At 38.8% G+C, this 20,890-nt stretch overlaps 1 protein-coding gene across 1 annotated transcript; it reads right to left on the minus strand.

Annotated features, from left to right (window-relative positions):
* Positions 1–342: 342 nt before the first annotated feature.
* Positions 343–19,701, minus strand: LOC121377929 (X-ray repair cross-complementing protein 5-like). The gene is made up of 11 exons (XM_041506024.1): positions 19,672–19,701; positions 13,652–13,765; positions 12,618–12,801; positions 10,351–10,399; positions 9,347–9,472; positions 8,556–8,699; positions 7,988–8,102; positions 6,557–6,692; positions 4,718–4,827; positions 1,940–2,002; positions 343–522 (listed from the first exon to the last, which is right to left on the minus strand). The coding sequence occupies exons 1-11, from the start codon at positions 19,684–19,686 to the stop codon at positions 343–345; spliced, it is 1,236 nt and encodes a 411-aa protein (XP_041361958.1). The 5' UTR covers positions 19,687–19,701.
* Positions 19,702–20,890: the final 1,189 nt, after the last annotated feature.

Consider the following 20,890-nt stretch of genomic DNA (forward strand, 5'->3'; position numbering starts at 1 on the left):
ATCTCTCTCTTTCTGTCTGTCTGTCACTCTCCCGTCTCTCTCTCTCTCTCTTTCTGTCTCTCCCTACCCCCCCCCATCTCTCTCTTTCTGTCTCTCCCTTCCCCCATCTCTCTCTTTCTGTTTGTCACTCTCCCTCTCTCTCTCACTCTCTTTCTGTCTGTCTCTCCCTCTCTTTCTGTCTCTCTCCCCCATCTGTCTCTCCAACCATCTGTCTCTGTCTGTCTCTCTCTCTCTCTGTCTCCCTCATTATTTTTTGCATTATTTATATTTAACATTATGTTTAAACTAGTGACTCCTGGTCCCATACATGACATTGTCGAGATTCCTGGACCAACAAACATTTTAAACCCAAAACACAAAGTAAAAAAAACAAAGATCACAGACCTCGTACTCTGCCTTTATGTGTGGAAACAGGACTCCTAATCTGGGTGCACTTCGTGCTGCATACACTCTCCGTACGATGGCCACCTTATTGGTTTCATACATCGCATTGATCAAGGCAGATAATGCAACTCCTGCAGCCTGCAAAACAAACCACAGTTACTTCCCTTGAATCTTCTCAACTACTTCATTTGAACCGATACATTTTAGTCAAGACCAAAATTTTACTGAATAAAAGGGGGGGGGGAGGGAGGGAGAGAGGGGGAGACAGAGAGAGATAGAGAGGAGGGAGGGACGGAGGGACAGAGGGAGAGAGAGAGAGAGAGAGAGAGAGAGATAGAGAAAGAGAGGAGGGAGGGATAGGGAGAGAGAGATAGGGAGGAGAGAGAGACAGAGAGGGAGGGACGAATGGAGGAAGGAAGGGACAGAGGGAGAGAGAGATAGGGAGGAGAGAGACAGAGAGAGGGAGAGAGAGAGAGACAGAGAGAGGGAGAGAGAGAGAGAGAGAGAAGGACGAATGGGAGGAACGTAGGGAGAGAGAGAGAGACAGAGAGAGAGAGGGAGGAGAGGAGGGAGAGAGGGAGAGAGAGAGAGAGAGAGAGAGAGAGAGAGAGAGATAGAGAGAGAGACAGACAGAACCTCTTTTGGCTATAGGCACATTAATAAAGTTAAAAGAAAGACAGACATATGGAGAGGAAGAGAGACAGACAAAAGAGACATATGAGAGACAGAGATTCTGTCTTAGCTTAAAAACCAGAAAAGTGAGTATTTGACATTGATTATCTATAACACAACATTGCTAGTTAGGCATGGATCCAGGAAGAATGATCCTGGGATTGTGCAACCCCAAAACTTCGAGGGCTATGAAAACCACTTTTTAACAGATGACAGATGAACACAAGGCATTTATTTTAATGACTATTCCTGAGTAAAAATTAATATTATGTAGAAAACAGAGAATTGCAATCCATACACTGCCTGCATGACTTCCATTTTCATGATTGGTAAGGAAGGAAATGTTTTATTTAACGACGCACTCAAAACATTTTATTTACGGTTATATGGCGTCAGACATATGGTTAAGGACCACACAGATATTGAGAGAAGAAAGCCGCTGTCGCCACTTCATGGGCTACACTTTTCGATTAGCAGCAAGGAATCTTTTATATGCATCATCCCACAGACAGGATAGTACATACCACGGCCTTTGTTACACCAGTTGTGGAGCACTAGCTGAAATAAGAAATAGCCCAATGGGTCCAACAAGTTCGCCTATTGCATAAATAGTCTTGCCCGATATTTTTTGAATTTGTATGCTCCCAAATAATGTTATAAAAGGTGAAGTGTAATTGGTCAATATTTAAATTGTTATTTATTGATGAAATGTCACCTGGACATGGGAGTCCACGCAATGCTGTTAGATCTACTGGTAGACCAGTAGAGCTAATTTTAATCAGATTGGGTCTGACAAATCTAAATGTGCACAAGACTTGTGTTTTGCCGACACCACACTAAACTATTTCACCACACTGCCACAGCAGATAAACATTTCACTGACCTCGTCCCCTTTCTCTGCCACCACGGTAATAATGCCGTCACCTAGGAGATGATGCTGCTTCACCTGAAATAAACATACACCGGCTGTTAGACGACACCCCAGCACATTGTTTAACTCTTGGTGCAGCTTTACACTCAAAAACATCATTACTGAATCAAGTTTCCAACATGAAATTTGTCATTTTGAACATACATTTTTCAACAACAAATTGTAAGAAAACATCCATCGTAAATCAATTTTAAATGTGTGTAACATTTTTGGGGACATCTTAGTCTAAGTACGCTAATAAAATCTACAAAAGAACTGAATTAATATTTAAAAAAAAATTTTTTTTTAAATCCCACGATAATTGATGTCAATGTTTATTTTCACTTTCACTTTCACTCAACAACAAGTAATCCCAACTGTCATCTTCTTGAAAGTCACTATCATCAGTTATTTTCAGTGAATAAAACCTTAAACTTCCATAATATTCTAATAATGTCCAACTTGTTTTAAAAGAAATATTTTACAAATATAATTTTTTTTTTAACCCATGTGCATGATAAAGTCATCAATAATATTTACACAAATTTTCAATATTGCTATAACAACTAAAATATGAACACCAGTCCAAAAAATACACTGAATGTGTTCAATTGTTATTCTACTAAGTTCTAGCGTTCACAGAATCAATATAGATAACTCCTGTGAAGGAAGGAAGGAAGGAAGGAAATATTTATTTAACGACGCACTCAACACATTTTATTTTATGGTTATATGGCGTCGGGCATATGGTTAATGACCACACAGATATTGAGGGAGGAAACCCGCTGTCGCCACTTCGATTAACAGCAAGGGATCTTTTATATGCACCATCCCATAGACAGGATAGCACATACCACGGCCTTTTATATACCAGTCGTGGTGCACTGGCAGGAGTGAGAAATAGCCCAAAATACACTGACAGGGATCGATACCCAAAACCGACTACACATCAAGCGAGTGCTTTACCACTGGGCTACGTCTCGTCCTAACTCCTGTGAATGTTGACAGCTGTGTTTAGGAAGACCGGTCATCTCGACTAGTTATGAATGGGAGGGAAAGAATTAAAGTGGCTGTTTAGCACACTGTTTAAAGTGGCTAATTGACACCCTAACAGCTAGCTGTCACCTAGTGTCAGTAAATATAAAAACAAATTTGTTTGTTCTGTTTAACGACACAACTAGAGCACATCGATTAATTAATCTTCGGCTACTGGATGTCAAACATTTGGTAATTCTGACTCGTAGTCATCAGAAGAAACCTGCAACATTTTTCCTAATGCAGCTAGGGATCTTTTATACGCACTTTCCAACAAACAGGACAATAAATATAGTATTTTTTACTGCAACAAAATGATTGGAAACGATAGAAGACAAAATTCCACATATAATTAATAACACATATCTCAACCACAAGCACACCTCTAATATTTTTTAATAAATTTTTTATGTCTACAAGAAATACATGTATTATAATGCTCACAAATTTCATTTTCCCTCAAAGTATTAATTTATTTTCATTTTATATCACCTTATTCTCGTGCTTATATCCAATTAAGGTTCAAGTATGCTGTCCTGGGCACACACCTCAGCTATCTGGGTTGTCTGTCTAGGAAAATGGGTTAGTTGTCAGTGGTTAGTAAGGAGAGAGAAGAGGGTGTAGTGGCCTTACACCTACCCATCGAGTTGTTACTGCGAACCCAGTACCTACCAGCCTTATGTCCGATGGCTTTAACCACGACGCCATCGAGGCCGGTAGTTTATTTTAATATGGTCATAATAAACTGAAATATAAGCAGATGTGTAATGAAGCATAAATCGTCCAGGAAATACTTGACTGGTTGACATCATCGGTCCATCACGCAACCTATAATTGTTTGCATGGCTATAGTGACAGTTTAAATGAAAAACAAATCACACCATATTAAAGTTAGACTAGATATTTTGGTTAGTGGATTTACATTTAATTTAGTAATTATTTTTAAAATATATGAACAAACTACTTACATCATATCAAAGTTAGACTCGACATTTTGGTGAGGGAATTTACATGAGTAATTATGAATAATATATGAACAAACTACTTACATCAAATCAAAGTTAGACTCGACATTTTGGTGAGGGAATTTACATGAGTAATTATGAATAATATATGAACAAACTACTTACATCACATCAAAGTTAGACTCGACTTTTTGGTGAGGGAATTTACATGAGTAATTATGAAAAATATATGAACAAACTACTTACATCATATCAAAGTTAGACTCGACTTTTTGGTGAGAGAATTTACATGAGTAATTATGAATAATATATGAACAAACTACTTACATCAGATCAAAGTTAGACTCGACTTTTTGATAAGAGAATTTACATGAAAGAAAGATATGTTTTAGTTAATGATGCACTCAACACATTTTATTTACGGTTATATGACGTCAGACATATGGTTAAGGACCACACAGATATTGAGAGAGGAAACCCGCTGTCGCCACTTCATGGGCTACTCTTTTCGATTAGCAGCAAGGGATCTTTTATATGCATCATCCCACAGATAGGGTAGTACATATCACGGCCTTTGATATACCAGTTGTGGTGCATGGCTTTGAACAAGAAATACTCCAATGGGCCCACCGATGGGGATCGATCCCAGACCGACCACGCATCGAGCGAGCTGTTTACCACTAAGCTACATCCTGTCCCGAATTTACCTGAGTAATTATGAATAATATATAAACAAATTACATGTATTTACATTTTCACTGTCTGTGAATCCTAAAACACTGAAGCATTTCTCAGAAACATATTTCATGTTTTCTTTATCATCTTCTGACATGGGAACCAGGGTGTTGCCATAGCGAAAGCCTGAAAAGAAAGGAAGGAAGTATAACTCAACAATAAGATCATGTCGAATACATCACCCTAGCTCTTGAGGTGTTTACCGTGTTGTGGTGAGTTAGCTTGTGTGTCTCAGGGATCCTAAGAGCTATGCCGTCGGGAGTCTAGTACTCCTGGTAGGGTCACCCAAGTCGGATTGGTCGTAGGCTAGAGGCCAGACAAAAACTGACCTCCTGGTCCTCCAGGTTGGGGGTTGGGCAATGGGCTAACAACCCATTGCCGTAAAATACCAATATTGTTACAGAAACTAAAATCAGAGATCAAAACCGTGGTCTAAGGAATGAAGCAGACCAGGAAACTGAAATCAGAGATCAAAACCTTGGTCTAAGGAATGAAGCAGACCAGGAGACTGAAATCAGAGATCAAAACCTTGGTCTAAGGAATGAAGCAGACCAGGAGACTGGATCAATGACAGAGGGCAGTGAAACTCAGATGGGAGCAGCCATCCCGATGGTGAATTTCCTGAAGCCAAAATCTGAGATGAAAATCGGATGTTGGAATGTAAGGACTATGTACCAGACTGGAAAACTTGCTCAAGTCATCAAAGAAATGGACAACTACAACATCAATATCCTAGGAATCAGTGAAACGATGGCCCCTTCCTGGAAAATGGAAACGAGGAAGACCGAAAGAAACATGGAGGAGGACAACAGAGAAGGAAATTCGAGAGGGCAGTCTGAGCTGGGGGCTGCTGGAGAAGCTGGCAAAAGACAGGCAGCAATGGCGATTTCTTGTTACAGCCTCATGTACTTCTTAGCACGAAGGGGATTAAGTAAGTAATACATCACCAGCTGCAGTGTTTCTGGTGATAGGGGGTATTGGGGGGTGAGGGGGGGGGGGGGGGGGGGGGCCTTCCCGAAAAAGAAAATAGGTTAGGTTAGGGTTAGGGTTAAGAAAATGATACAGTCGTTTTCACTTCCTATTTAATGCACCTGTTTATATTGCACAAGAATATATATACCAAGAGACTGCATAGCAGTTGAGTGGTATGTTCTTGTGCAAAATAAACAAGTGCAATAAATAGGAAGTGAAAACAACATATGTGAAGTTCTGTATTTATTACATACCTTCTTTTATGTTTGACAAAATTGCTTTTTTAATTTAACGTCATAATAACACTTTCTTAAATCTATGATTAATACTCCTTTCATGGATTTACGTAACATTAAGAATCATACTCTGCGGCAGTCTTGTGTAATGTTTTAAATACGACGTGACATAATTTGTAAACCATATATGATGTCAGTAACAAAAAGGCACTAACTCCAGTAAAAAAAAAGAAGGGAATTCCCCATTCACAAGTTCCGGTCCAAGATAATAAATTTATCACATTGTTTGAAAATGTCTTTATCACTATAGTAAGATTGAATTGGTACGTAATACACATATTTTGCGTCCTGAAACATTGGTCTTAAGTGGAAGGAAGGAATGAAATGGTTTATTTAACGACACACTCAACACATTTTATTTACGGTTATATGGCGTTGGACATATGGTTAAGGACCACACAGATATTGGGAGAGGAAACCTGCTGTCGCCACTTCATGTAAGTGGAGTTACAACAACAAGATGTTGGTGGTAAGCTGAGTTCACCTTGTTTCCTCTCTCAATATCTGTGTGGTCCGTAACCATATGTCCGACACAATATAACCATAAATAAAATGTGTTGAGTGTGTCGTTTCCTTCCTGAGTTCACCTTGGACAATGTCTTCCTTTTCCACTTCGGTTTCCTCTTCGTCGTCCATGTGGTATGTCCGCAAGGTTCCGATCTCCATGTCGGGGTCCTTGGCGTACACTTTCTTCCAGGTCTGCTTCAGTTTGAACTCTTTGATCTGAACACAGAAAGAAAGTCTTAAAGAAACATTTCTGAGTTTGCTGCAATTTTTAAGATGTTAATGACTAACAGAGACTTTTTAACTATTGTAATTACATATCAAACATATTTTTCTGTACACAATATTAGTGGCTGTATATTAAACGTGTTTCTGATCGTTGTAATATTTGTACTAGGTTAAATTTAATTGTATTTCCTAAAATATTTTTTTTTGTACGTACAAAATTATTTGAAGACAAAATCCAGTTTAGGCTTCTTACAAATATTAAGACGACCAGAAACACATTATAATATACAGACATTGATATTCTAAACAAGAAAATATATTTAATATGTAAGTTTAATCGTAGAAATATTTTATTTTTCGGAAACATCTTACAATGCAGCAAACTCAGGAATGTCCCTTAAAAAGGCAGTTTGAAATAAGCACGTCCTTTTGTCCTGACAAGTGAAGATCTAGCAAAATGTAGCTCGGAGGTTGTGTGTAGCTCGGAGGTTGTGTGTAGCTCGGAGGTTGTGTGTACATGTAGCTCGGAGGTTGTATGTACATGTAGCTCGGAGGTTGTATGTACATGTAGCTCGGAGGTTGTATGTACATGTAGCTCGGAGGTTGTGTGTAGCTCGGAGGTTGTATGTACATGTAGCTCGGAGGTTGTGTAGCTCGGAGGTTGTATGTACATGTAGCTCGGAGGTTGTATGTAGCTCGGAGGTTGTGTGTAGCTCGGAGGTTGTATGTACATGTAGCTCGGAGGTTGTATGTACATGTAGCTAGGAGGTTGTGTGTAGCTCGGAGGTTGTATGTACATGTAGCTCGGAGGTTGTATGTAGCTCGGAGGTTGTGTGTACTCAGAGGTTGTATGTACATGTAGCTAGGAGGTTGTGTGTAGCTTGGAGGTTGTCCAGTGGACACGTAAAAATGGACACTGCAGTTTCATTCCTAGCAATCATCCTGGCATTTGAATAAGAAGTTTTTTTTGTTTTTAACGGGACCACTAGAGCACATTGATTTATTAATCATCGGTTACTGGATGTCAAATAAATGGTAATTTTGACAGTCATAGAGAGGAAACCCACTACATTTTTTCCATTAGTAGCAAGGATTTGTTTTGTATGCAACATCCCACAGACAGGATAGCACATACCACCCTTTGATATACCAATCATGGTGCACTGGCTGGAATTAGAAATAGGTCAATGGGCGCACAGACGGGAATCGATCCTAGACCGACCGCACATCAGACGTGCACTTTACCACTGGGCTACGTCCCGCCCCCTATGATTAACAAGACACACCTTAGCATATCCATTTATAGGAATCTTCAAGTCTGGTCCGATCTGAAGCTGACATTTCCAGGCAGTGGGTCGAACTTGACGAGTTTGAAAATAACTCAGAGCTGGCAATGCTTCACTGAAACCAATAAAAAAGAAAGACATGTTTTATATAACGACGTACTCAACACATTTTATTTACAGGTATATGGCGTCAGACATATGGTTAAGGACCACACAGATATTGAGAGAGTAAACCCGCTGCCGTCACTTCATGGGCTACTCTTTCTGATTAGCAGCAAGGGATCTTTTATATGCACCATCCCACAAACAGGGTAGTACATACCACAGCCTTTGATATACCAGTCATGGTGAACAGGCTGGAATGAGTACAACTATAGTCGACAATGACAGGGAAAGAGTTCACTAGACTGAGTATAACTATAGTCGAGAATGGGAGGGAAAAAGTTCACTAGGCTGAGTACAACTATAGTCAAGAATGAGAGGGAAAGAGTTAACTAGACAGAGTACAACTATAGTCGAGAATGGGAGGGAAAGAGTTAACTAGACTGAGTAGGGTAATGGACCTCACCTGAATGAGTACGATTCCCCGTTCACTTGATCGAGTATGTGTTTAATGAGCGTCTCACCGGCCAGCTGTTGTGGAGTTTTCTCTTTACCATGTTTAGGTCCTGCATCTACCTCGTCTTCATCGTCATCAGCAATATCAGGACCTCTGTCAAATATTAAAGAGTATAATAGTTTAATGACACCTCAGTACACTTTAAACCTGTTGACACCTACATGCCATGACCTGTTGATATCTATATGAGGTGACGTATTAATACCTACATGACGTGACCTGTTGATATCTATATGAGGTGACTTATTAATACCTACATGACATGACATGAAGTGAACTATTGATTCCTACACATGGCTTTGACTTTAAAATTTGTCTCCCATGGTAATTTTTAAAAGACTTGTCACGGGTGAAACGACCCATAGACATCAATTTTGAGCCTACATATGGCATTTTTTTTTTAAAGTGACATTTGCAGCAAATAAACATGACTGAAATGCTATTTTGCTGTGTGTAGACATACATATGTTTCAAATGTGCAAATGTTAAATACTAGCAGATAATATACACTAGGTGTATACATTTTGCCATTGCTGAGGAGCTGTCATGGATGCTCTCTACTTATCTACTTAATTTATATCTCAACGACGACAACTGTCGTCAGTATTGTCATCAGTGCTGTTGATAAGTTTGAGCCCTGCTGCATGACGTGACCTTTTGATAGCTACATGACGTGACCTGTTGATAGCTACATGACGTGACCTTTTGATAGCTACATGACGTGACCTGTTAATACCTACATGACGTTAAGCTCTGTTCCTGAGTTATGAAGAGCACCCACTATTGTGTCAAGTTGATCATCTCCGAATGGCCCAGTGAGATCCGAGAGCAAAATGATGCGTTTTGAAGCAAACCCTTTTTTACCTCTACAAAACAAAGTCTTTATTCACAATAACAGGGCTTATACAGGCTGTCATACATCAAATTTAAATAACTATTCAGTGTTTCAGCCAGAAAGAAATTTGTGGGTATGGAGCTATGGAATTGAATGCAACCAAAGTCAACAGGGGGTATAGGAAGCCTCCACGAGAAAGAAAATGGGTTAAATTTAAGGTTAGGGTTAAGAGTAATTAATTTTGTCAAAAGGTTAACTTAAAAAAACACAAAAAAACGGCACAAATATTTTGGGTATGGCACCATACCCATTTTACCCTCTGGCAGAAACACTGTTATTTGATCTTACTATAGTGATAAAGACATTTTCAAACTGTGTGATAAATTTATCTTGTATCACACGTATGTACAATCTGGACCAGAACTTTTAAATAGGGAATTCCCATTTAAATTTTTTTTACTGGAGTTGGCGCCTTTTAGTTACTTACGTCATATATGATTTACAAATTACATTACATTGTATCTGAAACAAGATTACCGCAGTGTATGATTCATAACACTAAGTAAATTCAAAGTTTTTCATTGTGACCACTAAAATTCAAACATTTTTCAAATCTGTATGAACCCTGTAAAATATAACACAATCAAAAGGTAAAGAGTATATGAAATAATTGTACAACACATTTGCTTCTTGAAAAATACATTTCTATTTCACCTACAACATCTTAAAAACCAGACTGCTTTTCCCCTTTTTACCCAGGGGCCTAATACTCTAACTCTCGTAACTTTGCGATATCGCAGTGCAATTGTAAAATACTTGCAAAGAGGATGATTTGTTGTCGTGCAGAGCCTAAGAGAGATTTGTGAATTAGGCTCCAGGCTGCTATTATGCGGACTGGTAAAAACTTACTGTGTGGCACTGACTAGATGATCCATAGCAACCACAATGGCATCAAGAACTGCAAGTCGGTTAAAGAAATATTTGTCAATAAACTACAACATCAGAGTGCACAAAATGAGCCTTTACAATTCAGGGTCCCATTCCATGAATTAATCATAGCTAAGTTTAATTGTAGTGACTTAAAGGCATATTGTCACAGACCACTGACCTATTTAATGGTCTAACAAAGTATTACCTCAACAAAAATATATTGATTTGTCCCTAAATGTACTTATTCAACCATCTTCATAACCACCATACTCCATTTATTAATGATATTTTGTAAAAATAATTGAATTATGGCAATGGTCCATAATTCAAAAACTGAAATTGACGATAGGGTTGACATGGAATTCACTCCATCATGGTTCACTTACGGTGATGCAATAGCTAGATTTGGTTTCTAACATCTAATGTAATTTTTATGTATTATCCATTTTTAGAGAAATAAGGTCCTTAAATCCGTGACAGTATGCCTTTAAGGTGAATTTTACAATTGGTACTATAAACTTTACAGCCATTCCACAAAGCAACCTTATGGTAGCCGTAAGTGCCCCTTTAATGATTAAAATCTTCTTTGCAAAGAAATCCAAATTAGTTAAATAATAAATAGGTTACCGACTTTTCAGAACATCTTGGATGTATTCATTGGTACTGAACATCCATGAAGTAACTTTGTCAGTTTATTTGCTGAGCGATAATTGCCGAATGCATAAGACATAAAAGTTCTATCCCGTATTTTCATGTGAAGGTCGTATGGCCTAAAAATGTTATCAACGAACGTAGACTTTCATAAAAGGTATTTGGTATATATTAGATCCGTTTTTACACAAAACATTAGTATCCTTCTCACAAAATGATCAAATCATCATCTAACTGCCATTTATCAGTTATGCTAGTGGCTAACAACTGCCTCATACCAATTGTAAATAAATTGTAAACTGTACCGTAATTTACGATGACAGTAAGCTACGCCACGTTATGGAACGGGCTGGTGATCGTAGAAAAAAGTTAAGGTCGCCAAATTATCTACTAAACTTAAAAAATAGCAGAAACCCAGTTGTTTTGTAACAAAATATCAATTATTACATGAAATTATTTCGCAAAATTAAAATAAAATTCAACAAGTTTTATAAATTCGCAAATGGTGAATTTGGCAAGTGCTACAGCTAGCCGTGGCAATTTTTTTCCCCACTGCCCCCTTTCCTTTCTCTCCTTTGATAGAGCCGGGCAGTATTACAAGTTCAGGTTCGGTATCAGTATTTGTGGGGCACTTTTACCTCGGTATTTGTATGCAGGGCTAGCTTTGGCACTCGCCAAATTTGCCAATTGCAAATTTTTACAGCAGTTGGCGAATTTTATTTTCATTTGGCAAAATAATTTTATGTAATAACTGATATTTTTTTTTGAAAATAACTGTTGATTTCTGCAATTTTTGAAGTTCAGTGGACAATTTGGCGAAATATTTTGCTCACCCAGAACTAGCCCTGTGTATGATATTCAGTATTGATACAATATCAATACTGAGCGGTAAATTTGGTATATTTTGCTTTAAATGCATGCCAGAGTTAAGTCTCACCCGCTAATATCATCTAGATAAAATTAAATTCCATACCCAAGGCCCTCATCTCTCTCTTCTTTTCAGCTATTTTGTATTCATCAGATATATTGTTAGTGCTTTACTAAATGGCAGATAACATTTTTCAGTACCAAAGTTTCAATTTTTTTTTTAATTTGCCCATTATGGTAAATTGGTGAGAGAGAGATAGAGGGAGAGCGAGAGAGAGAGAGAGAGAGAGAGAGAGAGAGAGAGAGAGAGAGAGAGAGAGAGAGAGAGAGAGAGAGAGAGAGAGAGAGAGAGAGAGAGAGAGAGAGAGAGAGAGCGGGGGGGTAGAGGGTGAGAAAGAAGAGGGTGAGGTAGAGAATAAGGGGGAAGAGCGGGAGATAAAGAATGAGAGAAGAGCGAGAGGTAGAGAATTAGACAAGAGGGGGAGGTAGAGGATGAGAGAGAAGAGGGGGAGGTAGAAAATGAGAGAAGGGGAGGTAGAAAATGAGAGAAGGGGAGGTAGAAAATGAGAGAAAAGAGAGGGAGGTAGAGAATGAGACAGACAGAAAGAGGGAGGGGGAGAAACCCTGGTGCCGTCAGAGGCTACCACTACCAAAATGCAAGCCATAGACAGGACAGCACATACCACACCCTTTAATTGATGTGTAAATGATAAGTACTATAAGGATACAGTCCCCGGATGTATCGCTGGGAGTGATGTCGTTCTTCACTGTCTGTAGCAGGTTGAAGTCTGCGAGCCCGAGAGGCCGTACGATCGAGATGTTGTCGTATCCCCCGTTCACTGCTAGGGGGTTATCCGTGTCGGGGGTTCCCAGGAGAATCAGTGCCACCTCGTCTTTAGACTCGGAAAACATCTGTAGAAATAGAAATAAATTAAATGTTTGGGGTTTTTTTTAATGATGCACTCAACACATTTTATTTATGGTTATATGGTGTCGGACATATGGTTAAGGACCACACGGATATTGTGGAAGGAAGCCTGATATCGCCACTTCATGGGCTACTCTTTTCGATTAGCAGCAAGGGATCTTTTATATGTACCATCCCATAGACAAGATAGCACATACCATGGCCTTTGATGTACCAGTCGTGGTGCACTGGCTGGAGCGAAAAATGGCCCAATGGTCCCACCGATGGGGATCAATCCCAAACCATAGTGATCGCATCAATGTCCGTCTGTCACTGATATATGTACTAATTTTCGACCTTTCTCTGTAATATCATAGTGATCACACCAATGGCCGTCTGTCACAGATATATGTACTAAGGTTCTACCTTTCTCTGTAATATTATAGTGATCGCATCAATGGCCATCTGTAATTGATATATTATGTACTAAAGTTCTACCTTTCTCTGTAATATCATAGTGATCGCATCAATGTCCGTCTGTAACTGATATATTATGTACTAAAGTTCTACCTTTCTCTGTAGTATCACAGTGATCGCATCAATGTCCGTCTGTAACTGATATATTATGTACTAAAGTTCTACCTTTCTCTGTAGTATCTTAGTGATCGCATCAATGTCCGTCTGTAACTGATATATTATGTACTAAAGTTCTACCTTTCTCTGTAATATCATAGTGATCGCATCAATGTCCGTCTGTAACTGATATATTATGTACTAAAGTTCTACCTTTCTCTGTAATATCATAGTGATCGCATCAACGGCTGTCTGTCACAGATATATGTACTAAGGTTCTACCTTTCTCTGTAATATCATCGTGATCGCATCAATGGCCGTCTGAAGTGAAGTTGCCTCCCCTGCTGGAGCCTGGTTCATGGATGGCCCCACATCCAAAATGATAGCAATAGCTTCCTGGAATGAATAAGATTACAAATAATTTATATTTTGCATTTGTAAATGATATTATAAGATGGTTAGTAGAGACGAACTTACAGTTTGTTTTTGTTTAACGACACCACAAGAGTACATTGAGACAATAATTGTGATAATCTGATTTTAAAAAACTGGCGTTACAAGCAATTCTAAGGGTACAGGCTCTACACAGAATGGTCAATAGGTCGATCTTCTTTCACCAGGACTCAAACTTAAGAATTTGTCGCCCACAGCAATTTTAAAAACAAATTGTCATGGGTAAAACGTCTCCCCAACTGCAATTCCTAACCTGTCTACAGCAATTGTTTTTAAAGCCATTTTTCCCAGCAAATAAACATTCAAATGCACAAATTTATGTACATCAGATGCTTATATTTTGCCGTCGTTGAGTTTTATGAATGGCAGCCATTTTTATCGAGAGGCACAAAAGCAGGACTAGGTCTGGAAGTCGTCATATTCGCCAATTACCAATTCTGAAAGCAGTTGACATATTTTATTTTAATTTGGCGAAATAATTTTATGTAATAATTGATTTTTTTTTCATAAAATAACTGTTTAATAAACAATCTAGCTAAATTATTTGCTCACCCAGAACTACTAAACCCAGCACAAGTGCCACCAGTGTTGCTCCCAACCTTCAACAATTTATATCTCGACGATGGCAATTCGTATCAGCACCATCTGTAAGTTTGAGCCCTGTGTCACGGAAATATGTTTGTCATATAGTCTTAGAGAGGAAACATGCTAAAAAAATATCCCATTAGTAGCCAGGGATAGCAGAGTGTTCCAGATTAAAAAATTTGGCCAGTATCCCAGTTGGATACTAACATTTCAAAATCTGGTATCCCACCTGAGAATTTAGTATTTTATGGCATCCCGGTGGGATTCTGGGTTCCTAAAGTCTGGTATCCAAAATTAAATTCTGGTATCCCTGGGATATCAGGATACCGTTAATCTCAAACACTGTAGCACATACCACAGCCTTTGATATACCAGTTGTGATGCACCGACTGGAACAAGAAATAGCCAAATGGTTCCACCGACGGGTATCGATCCTATACAGACCGCGCATGAAGCAAGTGCTTTACCACTGGGCTATGTCCCACCTCTCCTCCGATGACTATCCTCTAGTAACCGTTTTTCAAGAGTAACGCGTGTCACAAAAACTCTCATGCCATGAATCTACGACGCAGATAACTTTGACAATGACAGTGCTTTAAAACTTTTGTTTATTTAGGTTTGTTTAATCTTACACATTATTTAATATAGTGCGCACAGTGCCAAATGGCAGTCATGAATACATTTCCCTATGTATCCTGGAGTAATCAAAAGTTGCGCACCTAAGAACAAACAGTAAAGTAAATGTGTAAAAGAAATAAAACAAATATTATTTACTTAAATAGTTGGTCCTTTGCCAGTTATAACATACTATTTGTTATTAATCTACTGAGACAAAGTAAAAACTTCACAACCATTTCATCTGGGCTAATTAGCAAATATGACAGAACAAGGTATTTTTCTATTTTATGAAGTCCAAAGAAACAATTGGAATAAATGTCGAGTCAAAAATCTGTTTGATGCGTGTACCCACAACTGCAAGGCAACGCCTCATCATTGACTGCCTGATGCGTGTAAAGACTGCATTAGGGATACGGTGCCATTGTTCCACTAATGAGGCACCAAGTTCCTGCATAGTCTGTTAAGGGTTCCTGAGAGTGCACAGATGTCATCCCAGCACATCCCAGACGTGCTTGATGGGATTCAGGTTGGGCGACCTTGAAGGCCAATCCATGACATTGATGCCTGTGTTCCTCAGATAATCCCTAGTCAAGATGGCTGTGTGGGGTCTGGCGTTGTCATGCTGAAAGCTAGATCAGGCCTGGACCGTGAGCTGCCATGAAGAGCACAAGAACCTGGGCCAGCACCTGATCGTGGTATGCAGAAACGTTGAGATTGCCATGGATGAAAAGAAGTCGAGAATGGCCATTTCTACCTGGTCGGGAACGATCAGCTGTGGTGCCCGTTTATTGTACTCATGTCCGCAGATCATAAATTGCCCGTCAACTGCAACCAAACGCCCTTGCAGTGTCAGTTACTGACGTTCTCGTGTGCAACATGCTGACGGCACGATCACGCTGCACATTTGTGAGGCGTGGCATCAAAACAGGTCGTAACAATTATTGTTTTAATGTGTTTTTTCGTTGTGTCAGACTACTGTCAGCAAGTAAAGATGAAAACATGTGTGCTATTGTAGTCATGTGACCAGTGGCACATGCAAAACCACTTTTGCAAAACCACTTTTGGCTGTCATGGGCTTCAAATGGAGTGTAGACATCGCCATTACAATATTTATTCCTGAAAAATACCTGCTTTCAACACTAACTGACTTCATTCAAATTGTAGACTGTGTAGTTCATTTACTGCCAAATTCATTTGCCAAAGCAAGTCTTTAAATATAACCCACATTTGGCATACTATGTAAAACATAACGAATAGTCGCGCACTCTATTAAAAATCCCATGCCTCGACTGGGATCTGAACCCAGTACCTACAAGCCTGTAGACCGATAGCCTAACCACTACGCCACCAAGGCCGGTCTTCATTTTAGTAATGCTCAAACAAAACAAAAATTCAATAGCAATTTTGCTTTGGAATTTTTCCAGCATTCTTAAAACGGAAAAGTCATTTAACCAGTTTATGGTTATTGTAAGGAAATGCAAAGTGACGTCATTGTAATACTGATGTCATTCAAATTCAAAATTAGCTATATTATTACAATGCTTCGCCACATTAAAATAAAGACTGGTCTGTTAAACTTGACCCCTGTCAAATTTATATAACAAGCAGACAACGCTGTTTACAGGTCAGTATATTTTTATTTTTCATAATTCTGGACAAAACATTAATTTTAAGTTTTAAAAGATGAAAATAATAAAAAGTCAAGGTTAATAGACCAGTTTTTATTTTAATGTGGCGAATCATTGTAATAATATAATATACTATATTATATTTTATTCTATAACTTACCAATGATATCCATGTCATAAACCCAGGTGACAATTCTCTTTATTAATCCGGTTAATAATGGTATGCAAATATGCAAGGTCTCTAGGTAATGTGTTGCTGTGGATGGGTCATTTGCTTACAAGCCATCAAGACCTGTGTACTTGAGCGCAACGTTTTCAAAGATTTGTTTAATATGCATGACGTCAAACTAATCTGTGCTAATCGTGATGACGTCATATTATCGATGGCGGCGACTTTAGTACTGTGATTTACTAAAAATTAATTAAAATGTTATTTTAGAAATGTTATAGAATAAACAGAATTCGCTACTCGTGTTTTTTAATATGTAAAATATCAACCTCGTCTAGTTAATCGGCAGAGCCTCAACAAATACCAATTAACATATACTCAGTTGATATTTTCCATATTAAATTTTAAAAATACTTGTGACGAATCCTCTATATATTACATTATATTATATTATATTGCTCATTAAGTCATTATGAATTTGAATGACGTCACTTTGCATCTCCTTAGGTCTCACTACACAGATCACTTCCGGGTGAAAGTTCATTGATCACGGTCCACTATGGTTCCCAATTGTGACACAAGTTATGGTTCACATATTCACTTCTAGGAAATGGTGAAGAATTAAAACAATATGTATGTTTAATGGTAAGCCTTCTGGCTGTATTTTGCCCATGTTATTTTATAATATTGTGTATTGACCTTTTGGGAATTGGGTGTATAGCGCAAGAGACAGCCGGAGTGAATCGATTAATGAACCACCTGTTTGGACCAGAATTACAGCCAGCAAAAAACTGAGACTGAAATGTTCTCAATTTTGGAGTGAAAATAAATGCTTATATAAGGCCATGAGAATGAAAGTTATAGATTTGCGTCCACCACCCACATGCCGTGAAAGGTACCGCTGAAAATTTTCATTATTTACAAAACATTTCATTATTTGCACAAAAAAGGCACTTAATGATCATCACACAAATTCAAGTTCCAAATCGTCAATAGTGGTAATGTCTACGAGGTCCTTCGCGCCAAAACTGCCATCTCCGACATAAATTCTGAAGTGTAGCCCAGTAGAGCATTGAATCCTCAAGCAGGAAGCAGTATATTCCAAACATTGCCGAACTCTTGATGTGTCGAACGATGTGATTGGTCCTTCTGTTTCAGCACATCGAATAAACCAATGGAAAATGAATTAAAATGAAATAAAAAAATTTCAAGTTTATATTCCACCTTCAAACATGTCAAAGACCTCATTTGGACTTCAATCTATTATAGAAATAATAGATCAATAAAAATAATGAATAATAAAAAATGAAAAAAAAGCCTCATGTGTTTTTAAAATTGTTCGGACGCAAATCTATAACTTTCATTCTCTTGGCCTAATGTTAGCCCGAGTACTCTGACTGTAAGAGAGCTAGACGGACATTTGGACATAAATACGCTCTCATTACAGTCAGAGACCAACCTATGTATATTTTTGGCAATTCCTGACTACCAAACGGTAGGCAAAGATTCCCGCTCTAATACCACAACAATCCTATGTTTGACGTCAAATACCTTTACATCGATCATTTTCGAGTTAACTGATACAAAAAATCCACATATTAATCACTAATACACATACTACAGAGAGAAACCCGACAGCACCCACATTCAGCTACGCTTCTTGACACTCCATCGCAACAATTACAAAGCTCGGCGATCTATTTCGAGATGTAGATCACGTGATCGCCACTGGGCGATTCCGCCTTGTGCAGCAGTTACAGGGGCCGTCTCATACCAAGCGACGTTACAACATGGAAGAGTTGGCTAATGCCGTTTTGGATGAATTTGGATTTAATTACGTCATTAAACCAAAACAATTACACATTATTGATTCCATTTTGAATTTGAAGGATACATTTTGGGTGTTATCGACAGGATACGGCAAAAGTATGTGCTACGTACTGCCTCCTCTTATGAGACGGCCCCTGTAACTGCTGCACAAGGCGGAATCGCCCAGTCTCGATATAGATCGCCGAGCTTTGTAATTGTTGCAACGGAGTGTCACGAAGCGTAGCTGAATGTGGGTGCTGTCGGGTTTCTCTCTGTAGTATGTGTATTAGTGATTAATATGTGGATTTTTTTTATCAGTTAACTCGAAAATGATCGATGTAAAGGTATTTGACGTCAAACATAGGATTGTTGTGGTATTAGAGCGGGAATCTTTGCCTACCGTTTGGTAGTCAGGAATTGCCAAAAATATACATAGGTTGGTCTCTGACTGTAATGAGAGCGTATTTATGTCCAAATGTCCGTCTAGCTCTCTTACAGTCAGAGTACTCGGGCTAGGCCTAATGTATGTTCACAATGGTGTATGTTGTTAGTGCCAATGAAGTTGGGCAATTTAACATGGGTTTCAATGGCAGATGACATCTGTGTAGTGAGACCGTATGACATTTCCGTGTTAAGAATGCTAGAAAAATTCCAATGCAAAATTGTTATTGTTTTTGTTTTTTAACATTACTGATGCACCTGAATGTGGCTGAAGAAAATCTTGTGATTAAAAAATTGTACCTTTTACGAAATATGGATTTCAAATGAAAGTACAGTAAGATATATGCTATATTTATTGTGTATGATGCCAAAACAAGGGTGCGAAAAGTGACTGTCGTCGACCGTAATATTTTCAAACGTGGATGGAATAATGACACCTGACAGGTGACCTGTGCAACAGTTTTCTTAGCATGACATGGCAAAAAATATATAAATCGCAGCAACCTATAACCAGAGGATATTCGTTAAAATATCCGATTTGTTGTTAGCTGTAGGATACTTGCTATATCAACAAGAAGTCGAAATAATGCACAAAATACCTTGTTTGCCGCCATTTTGACAAGGGAAATAATTCTTAATAGTGGTTGCCTAACACCAAATAAATTCCCAGTAATAAAAATAAAAACATTTTGTATACATAAAAGTGAATTCAGTTAAATTTAGTAACGTTATATAAGAATAAGTTTCATAAGACTAGTACCAAACTCGAGAGTCTAGACTCTAACAGTTGTATAAGTACGGAGTCGGGTATTCATGGACGACCCTCACCCCACCCCACCCCAACGGGTTAGCCTATTTACCACCCGATAGCCCGGAAGCCCGTGCATCGCCCGGAGACAAAACCAGAGCCCGAATGTTAATGCTGAGGTGTACATTGTTCATATTTGGCATTCCCAGTCTGGAGCTCGACGCGGTAAGACGTGTTTGTTTCGCTTGTGCACACTGCACGTGCTTTCGTGTGCTCGACTTGGGGATCCTTCATTTCGTTGTTTTTGTCAGCGAAAAGAAGTTTTCTACTGGGATGTATGCGGCCATTGGAACTGATTGAACGCTAGAACGCCTCTCGTTTCGACAGCCTGCACCACCAGGTTGGATTCTTTTTTAGCAAGATTCCTTGCCTCCACGTCATTTCTCCGGCTGACTATGTCGACTTGTTTTTTCGTGACTCGTATGACGACCATTCTGCAGAATGCCACGGTTGTTCGCGTTTAGTCTCTACATGTCCGAACCTGTCCTAGCAGCACTGGAAGATTGACCACCCCACTCTAAGAAGAAATAGGAAGCGGGGTCGGCCCCTACTACTCTTTTCTAGACTTTACTTTGCTTTATAGTGATAGGCCTACCATCTGGTAACCGCCGGAATCGGGCCCGTCCGCACCACTATACCAACCCATGACGAATGGACTATATCCTAGTCTGATACTATCTCTCGTTCAGACGGATCCGGCTTCTCAAGATCTGTATTTCAGCACAGCACTACACCTTCAACGTCTAATGATTGTCAATATAGGGGGTGAGTAGATTAGTGGATGAGAGAGTTTTTTTGAATGCAGTATATGTTTTAAACATGAACATTGTGTACATGTAAATAGTCTGTATATATATATGAAATATAATTAAAATATGTGTACGTCAGTGAGCTCAGGGCACCTCAACCCTGACACTGCCAAATATTTCTGGGGACAATAAAAATTAAAAAACAAACAAACAAAAAAAACAAAAACAAAAAACCCAAACAATATAAAAACTTACTTCGGT

Source organism: Gigantopelta aegis, chromosome 7 (assembly GCF_016097555.1).
Source record: "Gigantopelta aegis isolate Gae_Host chromosome 7, Gae_host_genome, whole genome shotgun sequence".
NCBI lineage: Eukaryota > Metazoa > Mollusca > Gastropoda > Neomphalida > Peltospiridae > Gigantopelta > Gigantopelta aegis.